General features: G+C 35.5%; 3 protein-coding genes across 3 annotated transcripts, besides 2 other annotated features; all 3 read left to right on the plus strand.

The window, feature by feature from the left end:
• Positions 1-801: 801 nt before the first annotated feature.
• Positions 802-6156, plus strand: TA09780 (SfiI-subtelomeric fragment related protein family member, putative; the record flags this gene model as incomplete). Its single annotated transcript, XM_948455.1, has 1 exon — positions 802-6156. The coding sequence occupies one exon, from the start codon at positions 802-804 to the stop codon at positions 6154-6156; it is 5355 nt and encodes a 1784-aa protein (XP_953548.1).
• An 890-nt stretch (positions 6157-7046) lies between these two features.
• Positions 7047-7121: a sequence feature (Signal peptide predicted for TA09775 by SignalP 2.0 HMM (Signal peptide probability 0.875, signal anchor probability 0.000) with cleavage site probability 0.791 between residues 25 and 26).
• Positions 7047-9407, plus strand: TA09775 (SfiI-subtelomeric fragment related protein family member, putative; the record flags this gene model as incomplete). The annotated part of the gene is made up of 1 exon (XM_948456.1): positions 7047-9407. One exon carries the CDS (start codon positions 7047-7049, stop codon positions 9405-9407), a length of 2361 nt encoding a protein of 786 aa, XP_953549.1.
• A 948-nt stretch (positions 9408-10355) lies between these two features.
• Positions 10356-10430: a sequence feature (Signal peptide predicted for TA09770 by SignalP 2.0 HMM (Signal peptide probability 0.975, signal anchor probability 0.000) with cleavage site probability 0.696 between residues 25 and 26).
• TA09770 (SfiI-subtelomeric fragment related protein family member, putative) lies at positions 10356-15481 on the plus strand (the record flags this gene model as incomplete). The annotated part of the gene is made up of 2 exons (XM_948457.1): positions 10356-15126; positions 15168-15481. 2 exons carry the CDS (start codon positions 10356-10358, stop codon positions 15479-15481), a joined length of 5085 nt encoding a protein of 1694 aa, XP_953550.1.
• Positions 15482-18203: the final 2722 nt, after the last annotated feature.

Genomic DNA, 18203 nt, shown 5'->3' on the forward strand with positions numbered 1-18203 from the left:
TTGTCAATCATATTTATATGAATAATAGTGTAAGGAATGTTGAAAGTATTCACAAAATCATCTGTAACATGAAAATGAAGATAAATTAGTAACATTAACAAAATAAATTGGAGCTGAAAAGGAAGATTTAATTGATGTAACAAGCGAAGTCTAAGTTTATATTAGACTATTATAAAATATCAACAATTAATTTATATAATTTTACATTTATATCTACTGAATTGGCTAGTAATTTGTTTCTTACATCCCCATCATTAATAGATCAAAAGATTGACGTAAAACTTGATATATAATGGAAGGCGGAATTACGTAGTAAAAATTTTAAGAACTTTGTTCTTGTATTTATTGCTATGTTATGGCCGAAAACTGGCCAGTACAAATGGTAATGATTCAGAGAAGGAAAAGCCTCCTTCTGATATTCTAATCATAACTGAAGATCGCAATTATAGCAATAAATTTAAACAAAGTGGTTTAACTAATTATAATATCGAAGAAAATGATTGTGAAACGAGATACAAATTCAATCTAGGAGTAAAATGTATCGAAATAAGTTATAAAAACGTTACAGTGTGGAAAAAAGAGGATAATAAATATCCAAAATCATTCACTTTTAAAAAAAATGAAAATTTATTTAACATTCAATTTGAAGGAGAGACTATTACATACATTTTCCATGATAACAACTGGAGATCTATTTCTAATGAACAAGTTCAAACTGCCTTATCTACAGATAATTTCCATTCAAATTTTAAACTTCTTGGTCCTGATTCTGAACTCACTAGTGATTCCTATGATATCGTCATGTATCCAAATCCCAATTCATTGTTATATATTCTTAAAGATTCTATGTGTGTTCAATTACTATATAATGATATTGTTGTTTGGAAACAGTCCTGTGAACCATATCCTGTATCTATATACTTTAGATCCTATACATCTCATGAATCTTCCTTTGGTGCCATATTATATTTGAACTTTGATCCATACTATTATACATATGTTTATGATGGTAATATATGGGTTCTTAGGAAAGATTTGTCTCACTGTTATTCCTTTAAACTAGATCCATCTATGCATCCCAAAGATATCACTATTGTAACTGAATCTGGTGGTTCTGAGGAATCCCCTTCTAGTTCTGAGGAATCTTCTTCTGCTGGTTACACAGTATATGATCATGGTGATGGAATATACTTGTATGATTTTGGTACGGCCAGATGTTCAGAGGTTATGTATCGTGGTCAAACTGTTTGCAAGAGACAATCTGGTGGTCCATATCCTAAAAGAATTGTTTTTGATACAGAATCTCTCACATTTGAGTTTGATTTCAAGAACAAGACTGCAGTCTATAAACTCAATGGAGGTTGGTACATATCTGAAGTTTATGATAAGTTAGAACACTTTAAATATGAATTTCCTGATTGGATCTGCAAACAATCTTATCACAGATTTGGTTCCAAATTGTCCATGAAAAATCTGAAAATCTTAACCTCTGACGAAACTGATGGTTCAGGTGCCAAACCCATAAATGTCCACAGCTCCATGCTACTTTATGAGAAATGGCAATTTGGCTATTACTATCCAGTCCATACATTATATCTTGAACTAAGATACAAGAATCAAGTACTTTTCAAGAGCACTGAGTATCCATATAGAGGAAGACCAAGGATAGTTCTATTTGATGAAAATAATAATAGTATATGGGTTTTCTTCAGTTCAGGATTCAGTTTCTCATTAAACTATATAGATCATTCAGATGAAACGGTTCTTAAGGCTGAACCAGCTACTCTCACAGAGCCAGCAGAACCTATAACTGAAACACAACCTGAAGAACCTATAACTGAAACACCTGTACCTGAAGAACCTATAACTGAAAAACCTGTACCTGAAAATACAATCGAACCAGCTTCAGTAACTATTCCCACAGCCACACTTATAGAACTTAAAATTAATAAGAGTACCGCTGATACTGCGTTTGATTACGCTGATATAGGGATATACAAAACATTCACTTGTAAGCATGGTTATGGATTTAACAAAATAACAAATCCAAAGACTACGGGTCCTGACGAAGTAATATGGCAGTATTCTGGAGGTGACTATGCAACCAAGGTTAGATTAAGGATAGATACCAGTACTAAAGAAAAACAAATTCTTCTATTTCTTGCCAGCATGAAATATGTGTTTCTTCACTGCACTGGTAAGGGTAAACCATTTCAGAACGTAACTGGCAATAGGCATAAATTCTTCAACCTAAAGGTGTATACTAAGCAAAATGATGTTGAAAAAATTGCAAAACCAGATCAATATACAATATCTTTATATCATATGTCAATTGGTTGTACGATTAAATATGAATACCTCTGTAGTAAAATTACCTACGAAGATAAAGTAGTTTACAAACAAGATGATTATCAAGCATTGGGACAAATAAAGGGTGTTTATCTTGATCTCGTTAGAAATAGCATGTATGTAGTCGGTATTAATGATGAAACCAAAGTATTGGAAGCCATGAAAAATGAGAAACCAGTTACACTCAATATAAGAAAAACTGACAGCACTGACGATTTTGATTTTACTCAAGATTATGAGAAAAATGTTAAAATATTCACAGCAAGAGGTAATGCTATTTTTACTAAAATAGTAAAGGGTGCTAGGATTGGTACTGATAAAGTTATTTGGGAGACTACTGATCCAAAAGTATATGGTACTAAAGTTGTTACTGATGGTGTTCCTCGTTTGAAATCGACCAAAAATGTAACAATACATCTTTCTAATGGTGATATTAAACATCTGAGGTTTTCAGATGGAAAATGGATAGAAACGAGCAATTTTGTTCCACTCGACATTACCAAGACTGAGAGTTCCATTGAATTTGACTTTTATACCAAAGATGAATTTAGAACATTTACTGCTAAAGATGATTATTTATTCAATAAAGTGATAGAGTCAAAAACCATTGGATCAGATACAGTTATTTGGGAAACTACAAATACTAGTGAATATTCAACCAAGGTAACATTGATGATTACAGGTGATGAGAAATACATGGGTTTATTACGAACCGACAATGATGTAATATTGTTACACAAACCACCAAACAGTGATTCATGGGACAATATAACTTCAAAAGTACCAAAAATATCCGAACTTAAGATGTCATATTATGATCCTTCAGGCTCATATTTCTTGTTAAAGCCTGAAAAATACAAGGTAGCATTTAATAATTTACTTTATGGTTATGAGTTCAATTCTGGAGTTAATTGCCATATTGTTAAATTTGGTGATAAACATTTATGGAGTCATAGTGATGATGACAAATTTAAAACTATAAAAGGAGTTTATATCTACCTTCGTAACAACAACTTTTTTGTTGTCAGTCCCTCAGATGAGAAAAAAGAAATAACTTTAAGGAGTTTATCTTCTGGAAAAGAAGAAGATAAAGAAGAAGATGAAGAAGAAGATGATGGTGATAAAGAGACCAAATCGAAGGAAGGTGATAAAACGAAAGAGGATGAAGATCAGGTTGAATCTGAAGATTCAACACCTGTAACTCCCGAACCTAAAACTACTCCAGTCATTACACCAGAGACTACACCTGTCTCTGAACCAGAGACTGAGACTAAAACTCCTAAAACTCAAGTGATGACTGAAACTTCTGATTCTGAGATTCCTGAAACTGGACCAAAGCCACTTAATGATAAATCTACACCAACATCTGATATCAAGCTAGCCCTTGACATAAATGCTACTCACTCCAATAATGAGTTTGAGTATAATGACGACAATGGAGTCGTCACATTCACTACTAAGGATAACCATGTGTTCGATAAGGTATCTCATGGTACCACAGATGTTTGGCAATCAAGGGATGATGTCTTTGGTTCATTAGTCATTATTAAGGTATTCAATAATGTTAAATATTTAGCCATACTACTGACAAATAATATGTTCAAACTGTTTAAAGAGTGTGGTGGTACTTGGAAGGATATAACTTCTGATAGATCGGATATTACTAAGCTTAAGTTCTTTGGTGAAGGTGAGGCTGAACTCGCCAATACTGATTATACAGTTAGTATAGTTAGTTACTCATTTAGGTTCACATACGAGTTCAAAGCTGGAGTCAACTGTAAGTACATCAAGTATGGAGATGAATTTCTTTGGAAACATGATGAAAATGCTCAGTTTTCAACAATAACTGCGTTTGATCTTGGTCTTATTACTAACAATTTTTTCATGAAAAGTACATCTCAGTTCAAGAAACTGGAATTTAAATCGTTAAAATATCACGAAACCAATCCAGCTGAAATTCCTAAGGCCACATCTTCTACTACTTCTGTAACAAAATCTGATTCAAAAACTTCCGTAACACTCATAAATCTTGACATCAAGAAGAATAAGAGTACTGATCAGTTTGACTACATTAAGGAAGGTGAGTATAGGACATTCACTGCAAAGGATGATCACTTGATAAGTAATATAGTTAAGGAATACTTTGACATATTTATGACCAATCCAAAAAATCACGCAATCAAGGTAGTACTCATGGGCTCTAAGAAAAACCCCAAACACATGGCAATATTACTCAAAAGGGGTAACTTTGAACTTCTTTACAAGTCCGGCAAGGGTCAACCTTGGGAAGATATCACCACTCAGAGACATGATGTCAAGAAGCTCAAGTTCATTGGTGAAGGTGATTCTGAGCTATCCAAGAATGATTACAAGATTGATTTAATCAAACTATCCTTTACATACACATTCAATGATGGAGTTAAATGCAAGAAAATAAAGCTAGGTGATGATGAGGTTTGGAAAGATACTGATGATCCCAAATTTGCTGAATTAAAGTCTATTTCACTGGATCTTCTTAAAGACCAGTTCAGTGTCACAAATCTTAAGGAACATACTAAGCACCTTACCAAAGCTAAGGTTACTCTTAACATCAACACATCTAAGGATACTAATGAATTCCAGTACTCTAAGGATGGTGATATTCATACATACACTCCTAAGGATGACTATGTGTTTAACAAAATTGTAAAAACATACAAATCTAATCCTTGTGTTTCAACATGTGGTGATCATACCTGTTGTGGTTCAATAGATGAACTTGATATATGGACTGCCAAACCAGAAGATCACGGTCTCAAGGCAGTGCTCATGGGTTCTGGTAAAGATGAGAAATTCCTATCCATTCTCCTGCAAAGTCGTAACTTTGTGCTTCTTAGGAAGGGTGGTAAAGGTCAACCTTGGAATGATATCACTTCTCAGATTCATGATGTCACCAAATTGAAGTTCCTCGGTCAGAATGATCGTGAGCTCACATCATCAGATTATGAGGTTACCTTTGTTGGTCTCTCCTATCAATTCAAGTTTAGATCTGGTGTCGCCTGTAAAATTATTAAGTATGATAATACTCTACTATGGAATCATGATGACGATACCAACTATTTAGAAATTAAATCTCTTTCACTTGATCTTCCTAAAGACCAGTTCAGTATCACAAACTCTTCAGATCAGACTAAGCAACTTACCAAAGCTAAGATTACTCTTGATATTGATAAGACTCAGTCCACTAATGAGTTGGACTATTCCAAGGATGACGATTGTCAAAAATATACTCCCAAGGATAACCATGTGTTCAGTAAGATATCTAAGGGAAATACTGTTATTTGGGAATCCAAGGATACTATCTATAGTACAATAGCTAGGATTAAGTCCAAGGATGGTGATAAATATTTGGTTGTCCTAATGGATAATAATATGTTCACACTATTCAAACAAGAGTCTGGTAAGAATAAGCCTTGGGAAGATATAACCAACGATGTGCATGATGTTACTAAGCTTAAATTCCTCACTGACAATGATTCTCCTCTCACCACATCGGACTACGAGGTTACCTTCGTCTTCCTCTCCTACACCTACATATTCAACAGTGGTGTCAGCTGTAAGAAGGTAAAGCTAGGTGATGATGAGGTTTGGACTCATGATGATGATCCCAAATTTGCTGAAATAAACTCACTTTCTCTGGATCTTCTTACAAACACTTTCAGTGTCATGAACTCATCAGATCAGACTAAGGAACTGGATTTTAAACCTACTAGTACTCCTACCACTCATAGTAATGGAACTCCTTCAAGTGAAACAAGTTCATCTTGAACAAAGCCTGCATCTACTAACGGTAGTTAGCCACCTACATCACAATCATTAACACCAGCTAAATTCACACATATATATCTGATCCTCAATCAGGATCTATTACCAAATGTAGTCTTCAAATTTGATATTTGGGATAACTAAAACATACACACATTGTAAAATAACTGTCATACACTCACTATTTTAATTCACACACACACTTTCATTCACTTCCACATTCATTATAACATTGCTTAATGTTTTACCTAAATTATTTATTAGATTCAAACTATTGAAGATAGTTAGTTTATAAGTGATGGTATTGTATTATTTGGTAGTGTATTATTGATTAGTTATTTGTTAATTGTTAGTTAATTTTATATAATTTTTGTTTAGAACAAAGGTTACCAAGGTGTTAATCAGTTAGAGCTAGGTTTTTATCAGTTAGAGTTGTATGTACATAATGTTATTTTAGTTATAAGTTTCTGTTACTATATTTATATGTATCACAGTTGTACGTGTAGTGTCATGGAGTTATTAATAGGATATTGAGGTTAGATTGACTATTTTTGTGATATTAATTTAATATAAATAATATACATTGAATAATATAATCAATAAAAGTAATTTAATACCATAAGTATCTTATTATTTGAATAAATAAATTATTAAACGAATAACTAAATTCTATACGAATTACTAGTATGTATTAGTTATAATATCGATTTTTATTGAATTATTAATTTAGATTTGTATCAAAAGAGACTGGTTAGGTATAATCATTATTCTCAATATTTTAATTTACTAATTTGTTATTAAATTATTATTAATATTGATATTTCAATATATATCCTTCCCCATTGGTATATTATCTGACCAAAATGTGAGAATTTGTTGAATTTTTAACATGAATGAAAAAATGGACTATAACCGTAAATTTATTATTTTATATTACATTCTTAAATCAGTGGAATTATGTAGAATCTCATCCAACTTCGTCAAGTAGAGGTATTCCATCTGCGGATGGTAATCCTACTAGAGGTCAAACCTCTACTACTAAATCAAGTTCAACAACACCTGAAATAGGTACTGGTACTAAGGTAAAACCTTCATCTCACCCAGCAAGTAGTGGCTCTAGAAGTACTCCTACTACTACAACAAGTGGTTGTACTCAACCATCTAGAGCAGGTTCTACAATTCCTGCCAAAACTCAACCAGCAAAACCTACATCTACTCCTACTAGTGGAAGTACTACTCCAACTAGTCAATCGAGTAGTGGCACTGGAAAAAGTCAACAAAGGCAATCAATAACATCCACTAATCCTGGTAATGAGGGAACACTAGTGACCCTTGACATCAGTAAGTCTAAGGATACCAATCAACTAGATTACAAGAAGGATGGTAATTTTAGAACATACACTCCTAAGCCAAATCATCTATTCACCAAGATAGTAAAGAAAGACCTTGATCTATGGAATGCCAAACCGGAGGATCACGGACTAAAGGCAGTACTCATGGGTTCCAAAAAAGAACCCAAATACCTAGCCCTTCTGCTACAAAGTGGTAACTTCTTACTACTATATAAGTCTGGTAAGAATAAGCCTTGGCAAGATATCACTAGTCAGAGACATGATGTTTCTTTGCTTAAGTTCCTTGGTGAGAATGACACTGTGCTTACGTCCTCTGACTACAAGGTTGATTTAGTAGATCTATTATTTACTTACACATTCAATTCTGGAGTTAACTGTAATAAGATCACATACGATGATACTCCAGTCTGGACTCACACTGATGATAAAAGCTTTCAATCCTTAAAGTCAATTGCTTTAGATCTTCCATCAAACCAATTTAGTGTCACAAATACTTCTAATAATAAAAAAGAACTAACTACCAAAGTTGCCCTTGACATCAATACTACTCAGTCCACTAATGAGTTTGACTATACTGATAAGAATGGAGTTGTTACATATACTACTAAGGATAACCATGTGTTCAGTAAGGTATTCAAGAAACGGATCATTCGGAATCTTGTTATCTGGGAATCTAAGGATAATCTCTATGCTAGGTTAGCTAGCATTAGGTTTACCAAGGGTATTAACACTTTGGATTCCAAGAGTGGTATACTAGCCTTACTCCTGACTAACAATACATTCACACTATTCCATCACTTCGCTGGTACTTGGACCAATATCACTTCTAATAGACATGATGTCACTAAACTGAAGTTCCTTGGTGAGAGCGATAATGAACTCAAATCTACTGATTACTCAGTAACCATTGTGTTTCTATCTTATGAAATCACTTTCAATGATGGTGTCAAGTGTAAGAAGATCATATATGATAATAACATGCTATGGTCACACACTGACAACTCTAAGTTTTCATCATTAAAGTCATTTTCATTAGGACTTGTTTCAAACAATTTCTATGTCATCAATAACGAAAATGAATCAAAAAAACTAGAATTCAAACCTGCTCCTATAACTGCAGCTGTAACAACACTAGAGTCTGTTACCAAGCCAGCAGAACCAACAAAGATAACTCTTGATATCCAGAATAGTCAGTCCACCAGTCAGTACGACTATACTGACAAGAATGGAGTGGTTACATTCATTCCTAATGATGGACATGTGTTCAGTAAGGTATCTCAAGGTACCAAGGTTGTTTGGCAATCTAAGGATGATGTCAATGGTACATTGGTAAGGATTAAGGTTACCAAGAATTTTAAATACCTAGTTGTCTTACTGACTAATAATATGTTCACACTATTCAAACTGGACGGTAACAACTGGACCAATATAACATCTAATAGACATGATGTCTCTAAACTGAAGTTCTTTGGTGAGAGCGATAATGAACTCAAATCTACTGATTACTCAGTAACCATTGTGTTTCTATCTTATGAAATCACTTTCAATGATGGTGTCAAGTGTAAGAAGATCACATACTCCAATAATTTACTCTGGAGACCTACTGATGATCCTAAGTTTGGTGAAATCAAGTCACTTTCACTAGGTCTTTCTAAAGACAAATTCTTTCTCAAGAACCAGTTTGATGGACTCAAGAAGATAGAAAAGGATTTTAAACATATAACTACTCCTGCATCACAAAGTAGGTCAGGAAAACCTGCTAATACTCCTCCTAGTGGAGCAACTGAACCACCTAAAACAAGTTCAGCTACTCCTGCATCTCACCCAGCCAGAAGTGGCTCTAAAAGTACTCCTACTACTCAACAAAAAGGTGATGGCACTCAACCATCTAGAACAAGTTGAACGGGTTCTATATCTACTAATGCTGGTCAAACACCTTTACCAACCCATATTAACACCAATCAACTAAATTCATACCTGTTTATATATAATCCTCAATCTGGATCTAAATACCAAATGTAGTCCTCATGTAATAACTATTGTAAAATAACTGTCATACACTAACCATTGTAATTCACTCACTATCTGTTATTACACTCACTAACTATTATTCAACTCATTGTCATTACACTCACTATTTTAATTCACACACACACACTTACAACCACTTTAATGTTTTACCTAAATTATTTATTAGATTCACACTAGTTAGCTATTTAATTAGTCTATAAGGTTTATTAGTATAAAAGGTTATTATTATATTATTGATTAGTCCTTTGTTATGTGTTAGTTACTTATATATTGTTTGGTTTATGATAACTGTTATCAAGGTGTTACTCAGATGGAGCTAGCTTTTTATCAGTTAGAGTTTTATCTACTCTAGATCTTATTCAAGGTATCAGTTTCTGTTGCTATTACTAGAGGTGTTAGTTTTGTAGTACTATTAATAGGTTATTAAGGTTAGATTGAATATTTTTGTGATATTATTTTATTATAAACATTAATTGAATAATCGAATACCATAACTAATGTAGTATTAAATAAATAATCTAAGATCACAAGTATTTTAATACCATTACTAATGTAGTATTTGAATAAATATGTTACTATGTAAATAACTATCTTACTATTTAAATTACTAGTATGAATTAGCTTAAGTATCTATTTTTAGTAAATTATTAATTTGATTTGTATCGAAAGAGACTATTTAGGTATAATTATTATTTTCAATATTTTGATTGACTAATTTGTTATTAAATTCTTATTAATATTGATATTTGAAGATATATCATTCCCCATTGGTAATATTATCTGACCAAAATGTGAGAATTCTTTGAGCTATTAACATGAATGAAAAGATGGATTATAACATTAAATTTATTATTTTATATTACATTCTTAAATCAATGGAATTTTGCAGAATCTCAGACAGTAAATGGTGATTCTACAACACCAGATTCTGATGGGTCAACTCCAGTTAATTCAGTAGATCCTACTGGTACCAGTGCAGGTCAGGCAAGTCAGTCACCAATCACTGAATCACAACCAAAATCAAGTTCATCTGTAACTGATCAATCCAGTACTGAAGGTACTCCTACTGATACTACACCAACTTCAGCAGTCAACAAGGTCACCCTTGACCTCAATGCTAGTCAGTCTACCACTGAATTCGACTACACAGATGAGAACGGTCTAGTTACATTCACACCTAAGGCTGACCATGTGTTCAACAAGATAATTGATGGTACAAAGGATGTTTGGAAATCCAAGAATAATGTCAATGGTACATTGGTTAGGACAAAGACTGTGGATAATAAGAAATACCTTGCCATACTGTTGAATAATAATATGTTCAAACTGTTAAAAGAGGAGGATAATGAGTGGAACGATATCACTAGTCAGACGTCGGATATCAAGAAGTTGAAGTTCTTTGGTGAGAATGATACTGAGTTAAAGTCTTCGGACTATACAGTTATCCTTATCTATCTATCTTATCAATACACATTCAAACCTGGAATCAACTGTACGAATATCAAGTATGGTGAAGATGATGTTTGGAAACATAGTGAATATACTAAATTTTCAAAAATCAAGATATTTTCATTGGGACTTATTACAAATAGTTTCTTTGTGTTTAATAATGAATTTGAATCAAAAAAACTGGATTTTAAACCAACACCCGAACCTGAAGCGAAACCAGAGACTCCAGAACCTGTCACACCTACTCCAGAACCTACACCACCAACTCCAGAACCTACACCACCAACTCCAGATGAGACTAAACCTGAAACTGAAGAATCTACTAAACCTCCACAAGAACCTACTCAATCTACTGAAGAATCATCAACACATCAATCTACTGAAGAATCATCAACACATCAATCTACTCAACCTGAAACTCCTGAAGCTAAGGAATCACAGCCTGAAGCTCCAGATGATACTATTGAACCTAAGGCTACTCCTCCAACTCCAACTCCAACTCCTACTCCTACTCCTACTCCTCACTCTCAACCTACTCCTAGTCCAACAACTGTTGAAGACTCCACCTACTCTGAAGGTACTCCTACTGATACTACACCTTCACCAACGAAGGTTACTCTTGACCTCAATGCAACTCAGTCTACTAATGAGTTCGAATATACTAATAAGAATTATGTAATTACATTCACTACCAAGGATAACCATGTATTCAGTAAGGTAGTTCAGGGTACCAATGTTATCTGGGTGTCCAAGGATGGTATCCATTGTACTTTAGTAATGTCGAAGACTGTTTATGGTGTTAAATTTCTAGCCATGCTCCTGACTAATAATATGTTCATACTGTTCAAAGGGTCTGATGGCTGGCATGATGTAACTTCTAAGAGACGTGATGTTACTAAACTCAAGTTCCTTGTTGAAGATGATACTGAACTCTCCACGTCAGACTACCCAGTTACTCTACAAAATCTATCCTATACCATACTGTTCAACACCAATATCACCTGTAAGAAGATCATGCTAGGAGACGTTGAAGTTTGGACTCACACTGATGACACTGAGTTTTCTGAGATAAAGTCACTTCAGCTAGATCTTCTAAATAATAAATTCCTCATCACCAATCTCCAAGATCTAACAAAGGAAGTCTCTACCAAGGTCACTCTTGATATCAATAAGTCTAAGGATACCAATCAGTTCCATTACTCTAAGGATGGTAATATTAGAACATTCACTCCTAAGGATGACTATGTGTTTAACAAGATTGTAAAAACATACAAATCTAATCCTTGTGTTTCAACATGTTGTGGTAGTACAAGTTGTGGTTCAATAGATGAACTGGAGATATGGACTTCTCAACCAGAAGATCACGGTCTCAAGGCAGTGCTCATGGGTTCTGGTAAAGATGAGAAATTCCTGTCCATTCTGCTGCAAAGTCGTAACTTTGTGCTTCTACATAAGTCTGGTAAGAATAAGCCTTGGAATGATATAACTTCTGAGAAGTATGATGTTACTAAACTTAGGTTCTTTGGTGACAGTGATACTCCGCTCTTCAAGTCCTCTGACTTCCAGGTTACTCTACAAGATCTCTCTTATACCTACATATTCAATGAAGATGTTAACTGTAAAAAGGTCAGACATTCCAATGATTTTGTTTGGACTCACACTGATGATAAAAGCTTTCAATCCTTAAAGTCACTTCAGCTGGATCTTCCATCAAACCAGTTTAGTGTCACAAATTCCTCTGACCAGACAAAGGAACTTACCAAAGCTAAGAGAACACTTGTCACTCTTGACCTCAATGCAACTCAGTCTACTAATGAGTTCGAATATACTAATAAGAATTATGTAATTACATTCACTACCAAGGATAACCATGTATTCAGTAAGGTAGTTCAGGGTACCAATGTTATCTGGGTGTCCAAGGATGGTATCCATTGTACTTTAGTAATGTCGAAGACTGTTTATGGTGTTAAATTTCTAGCCATGCTCCTGACTAATAATATGTTCATACTGTTCAAAGGGTCTGATGGCTGGCATGATGTAACTTCTAAGAGACGTGATGTTACTAAACTCAAGTTCCTTGTTGAAGATGATACTGAACTCTCCACGTCAGACTACCCAGTTACTCTACAAAATCTATCCTATACCATACTGTTCAACACCAATATCACCTGTAAGAAGATCATGCTAGGAGACGTTGAAGTTTGGACTCACACTGATGACACTGAGTTTTCTGAGATAAAGTCACTTCAGCTAGATCTTCTAAATAATAAATTCCTCATCACCAATCTCCAAGATCTAACAAAGGAAGTCTCTACCAAGGTCACTCTTGATATCAATAAGTCTAAGGATACCAATCAGTTCCATTACTCTAAGGATGGTAATATTAGAACATTCACTCCTAAGGATGACTATGTGTTTAACAAAATTGTAAAAACATACAAATCTAATCCTTGTGTTTCAACATGTGGTGATCATACCTGTTGTGGTTCAATAGATGAACTTGATATATGGACTGCCAAACCAGAAGATCACGGTCTCAAGGCAGTGCTCATGGGTTCTGGTAAAGATGAGAAATTCCTGTCCATTCTGCTGCAAAGTCGTAACTTTGTGCTTCTACATAAGTCTGGTAAGAATAAGCCTTGGAATGATATAACTTCTGAGAAGTATGATGTTACTAAACTTAGGTTCTTTGGTGACAGTGATACTCCGCTCTTCAAGTCCTCTGACTTCCAGGTTACTCTACAAGATCTCTCTTATACCTACATATTCAATGAAGATGTTAACTGTTTGAAGATCACATACAATAATAATACTCTACTGTGGACACATACTGATTATACTGACTTCTCAGAGATAAAGTCACTTCAGCTGGATCTTCCTAAAGACCAGTTTAGTGTCACAAATTCCTCTGACCAGACAAAGGAACTTACCAAAGCTAAGAGAACACTTGTCACTCTTGACCTCAATGCAACTCAGTCTACTAATGAGTTCGAATATACTAATAAGAATTATGTAATTACATTCACTACCAAGGATAACCATGTATTCAGTAAGGTAGTTCAGGGTACCAATGTTATCTGGGTGTCCAAGGATGGTATCCATTGTACTTTAGTAATGTCGAAGACTGTTTATGGTGTTAAATTTCTAGCCATGCTCCTGACTAATAATATGTTCATACTGTTCAAAGGGTCTGATGGCTGGCATGATGTAACTTCTAAGAGACGTGATGTTACTAAACTCAAGTTCCTCGATGAGAGTGATACTCAACTCACCAAGACTGATTACTCAGTGAGAACTGTCTTCCTTTCATTTATTTACACATTCAATGATGATGTCGTCTGTAAGAAGATAAAGTTAGGAGATGACGAGGTTTGGAAACATAGTGACGATCCTGATTATTCAGAAATCAAGATATTTTCAATAGGTCTTGTATCAAACAGTTTCTATGTCTTTAATAATAAAAATAAATCTAAAAAACTAGACATCAAGGTATCATTGGACATAAATGCTAGTCAGTCTACTGATAAGTTCGATATCAGTGAACATAATTCTATCGTAACATACAGACCCAAGACTGGCTACAAACTCACTAAAGTCTGTGATGGTAATACTGATATCTGGACATCCAGTGATGGTTATGCTACCCAGGTTAGGATTGGATCCTCTGACGATGCAAAATACCTTGCTCTCCTACTGGGTGATGGTACTTTTAAATTCTTCGAAAAGGAATCCGATGACTGGACCGAAATCTCAGACGATAATCTACTTAGAGAGCATATTCCTAACTTCCCTGCTAAGTCCCAAACTCAGACTTCATCTACTACTACTGAAACCATAGGTACTCCCGCTATAACAACACTTACCAAGGTGACCCTGGATATCGAAAAGACTGAGTCTACTAATGAGTTTGACTTTAATGATCAGAATGGTGTCGTTACATTCAAACCTAAGGATAACCACCTGTTCGATAAGGTAGTCGATGGTACCAAAAATATCTGGCAATCCAAAGATAATGTCTTTGGTAGATTAGTGATGTCGATGACTAAGGATGATGGTAAACATCTTGCCATACTACTTACTAATAATATGTTCACACTATTCAATGAGAGGAAGACAATGAGTGGACCATCACCAGTATCAAGTATGTCACAAAGCTCAAATTCCTCGGTGAGAATGATACAGAGATTAAGCCGTCTGATTACAAAGTAACCATTATCTTCCTATCCTATGAATACATATTCAAAGATGATGTCAAATGTTTAAAGATCACATACAATGATACTGATGTTTGGACTCACACTGATGACCCAAACTTCTCTGATATCAAGTCATTTTCACTAGGTCTACCTTCAAATAAGTTCTTTGTCAAGAATAGCTCTGATCAGTCAAAGAAAGTACCATACACTCACTCACTGATACTCAGAGTGACTCAAAGTCAGTATTACTCTCACAATCTAAATTCATACCTAAATACATTATCCTCAATCTGGATCTAATTACCAAATGCAGTCCTCCAATGATCATATTGTAAAATAACTGTCATACACTAACCATTGTAATTCACTCACTAACTGTCATTACACTCACTAACTATTATTCAACTCATTGTCATTACACTAACTATTTTAATTCACACACACTGTCATTCACTTTCAAATCGTTAATTTTTGTCTCAAATTTCTTATTCCTTTGGATGACTCTTATTTCTCTATTGGAGGTAGTCCTTTAGTAGATACATACTATAGTTGCTAGTTAAGTACATAGGTACTATATTGGTACACTGGTACTACATTAGTTTAGTGTGCTACCATAGAGTAGTCCCTTAGTTACTCTTACTGTTATAGGTACTGGACCATACTCAATCAGTTACTCCTCAGTATCTGGTTCCAATATTCACTGTACTTTGAGTAAGAGTTAGTATTTGTAGATAGTCAATTCAGTTACTTAATTACTATATACTATAGAGTTAGTATATTAGTCTAGGTACCTTAGTACTGTATATGTTATAGAGTAGTCAATTACTCATTGTTAGACCTCAGCTATTGGTACTTTTGGTCATCAAGTCTCAATTCTGGTACTCTGAGTACCTTTGAACCATCATTGGTACCTTAGAGTATCCTTGGTTTGTTGACCACTAGGCTTACCTGTGTGTGCAATGATATACCTCTGTGCAAACAGGTGCATCACCTAGAGGTAGCCCTTATATTGTTCTAGAGGCACTTAGTCGGTAGTCCTTTGGTCACCGGAGTCACCAATGCTATCCTCTTGGCTCTCTTTGAGTCACACCTTGAGTCAAACCTTGTGTCAAACCTTGTGTCACCCCTAGAGGTACCGGAGGTATCCCTTGACCAACCTTGAGTTACAGCTAGGGTATCCATTGTCCAACCTTGAGTCAACCTTTGTCCAACCTTGAGTCAGAGCTATGGTATCCCTTGGTATCACTTTATCCAACCTTGAGTCACATCTAGTGTCCATTGTCCAACCTTGAGTCTCCCCTTGAGTCACATCTAGTGTCCATTGTCCAACCTTGAGGTAACCCTGAGGTACCGGAGGTACCTTTAGTCCAACCTTGAGTCAACCTTGAGTCCAACCTTGAGACCAACCTTGAGTCCAACCTTGAGTCCAACCTTGAGTCCAACCTTGAGTCTCCCCTTGAGTCTCCCCTTGAGTCCAACCTTGAGTCAACCATGGTATCCCTTGTCCTACCTTGAGTCCCAGCTATGGTATCCCTTGGGTACCATTGGTTCTCCCTTGTCCAACCTTGAGTCCAGCATTGAGTCACCCTAGTATACCTTTGTCCAACCTTGAGTCATAGCTATGCTAGAGGTAACCTGTGTACCTTTGAGGTACCGGAGGTACCCATTGTCCAACCCTAGACCAACCCTTGAGTCCAACCTTGGTCCAACCTTGACTATGTGTGATTGACCCCACATAAACTGTACATTACCCGACAAGTGTGTATGATGCTAACCCCATATTTGATGAAGATTCCACCCCATAATCCGAGATTCCACCCAACATTTATAGGATTCTACCCAACAATTTTAGGATTCCACCCCACTTGATGTTGATTTAACCCTAACTTTGAGGGTTTTGAATTTGCCCAGTCCACTTGAGGTATCTAGTAGTAGTCCTCCACCAACCTTGAGTCACAGATATGGTCTCAGCTGAGGTACCTTTGAGTCACCTTGACCAACCTTGAGTTATCCTTGGTCCATCCTTGAGTCCCTTGTCCAACCTTGATTCACCACTGAGTATCCCTGTGTCTGTGTAAGTAACCCCACATAAACTGTTCATAGCCCGACAAGTGTGTATGATGCTACCCCCATATTTGGTTAAGATTCCACCCCATATTTGATGAAGATTCCACCCCATAATCAAGGATTCCACCCCACTTGATGTTGATTTAACCCTAACTTTGAGGGTCCTTGGTTACTAGTCCTCTAGTCCTTGACTGAGGTACTCCTGTGGGTAGTCCTCTAGTCCACTACCCTAGTTATGCTAGAGTTGACCTGTGTACCTTTGAGTCACCTTGAAGTATCCCTGAGTCACCCTAGGGGTATCCCTATGACCAACCTTGAGTTAGTGTTATTAACCCCACATAAACTGTACATAGCCCGACAAGTGTGTATGATGCCAACCCCACATTTGATGAAGATTCCACCCCATAATTCAGGATTCTACCCAACAATTTCAGGATTCTACCCCATAATATTAAGATTCCACCCCACTTGATGTTGATTTAACCCTAACTTTGAGGGTTTTGAATTTTGCCCCACAATTATTTTTAGGTATTAGGGGGTTTAGGTTTAGGGTTTAGGGTTTAGGTTTTTAGGTTTGGTTTTAGGGTTTAGGGTTTAGGGTTTAGGGTTTAGGGTTTAGGGTTTAGGTTTTAGGGTTTAGGTTTTAGGGTTTAGGTTTTAGGTTTTAGGGTTTAGGGTTTAGGTTTTAGGGTTTAGGTTTTAGGTTTTAGGGTTTAGGGTTTTAGGTTTTAGGGTTTAGGTTTTAGGTTTTAGGGTTTAGGTTTTGGGTTTAGGGTTTAGGGGTTTAGGTTTTAGGTTTTAGGGTTTTAGGTTTAGGTTTTAGGGTTTAGGGTTTAGGGTTTAGGGTTTAGGGTTTAGGGTTTAGGGTTTAGGTTTTAGGTTTTAGGGTTTAGGGTTTAGGGTTTAGGTTTTAGGGTTTAGGTTTTAGGGTTTAGGGTTTAGGTTTTAGGGTTTA

This window comes from Theileria annulata, chromosome 4 (genome assembly GCF_000003225.4).
Source record: "Theileria annulata chromosome 4, complete sequence, *** SEQUENCING IN PROGRESS ***".
Classification (NCBI taxonomy): Eukaryota; Apicomplexa; class Aconoidasida; order Piroplasmida; family Theileriidae; genus Theileria; species Theileria annulata.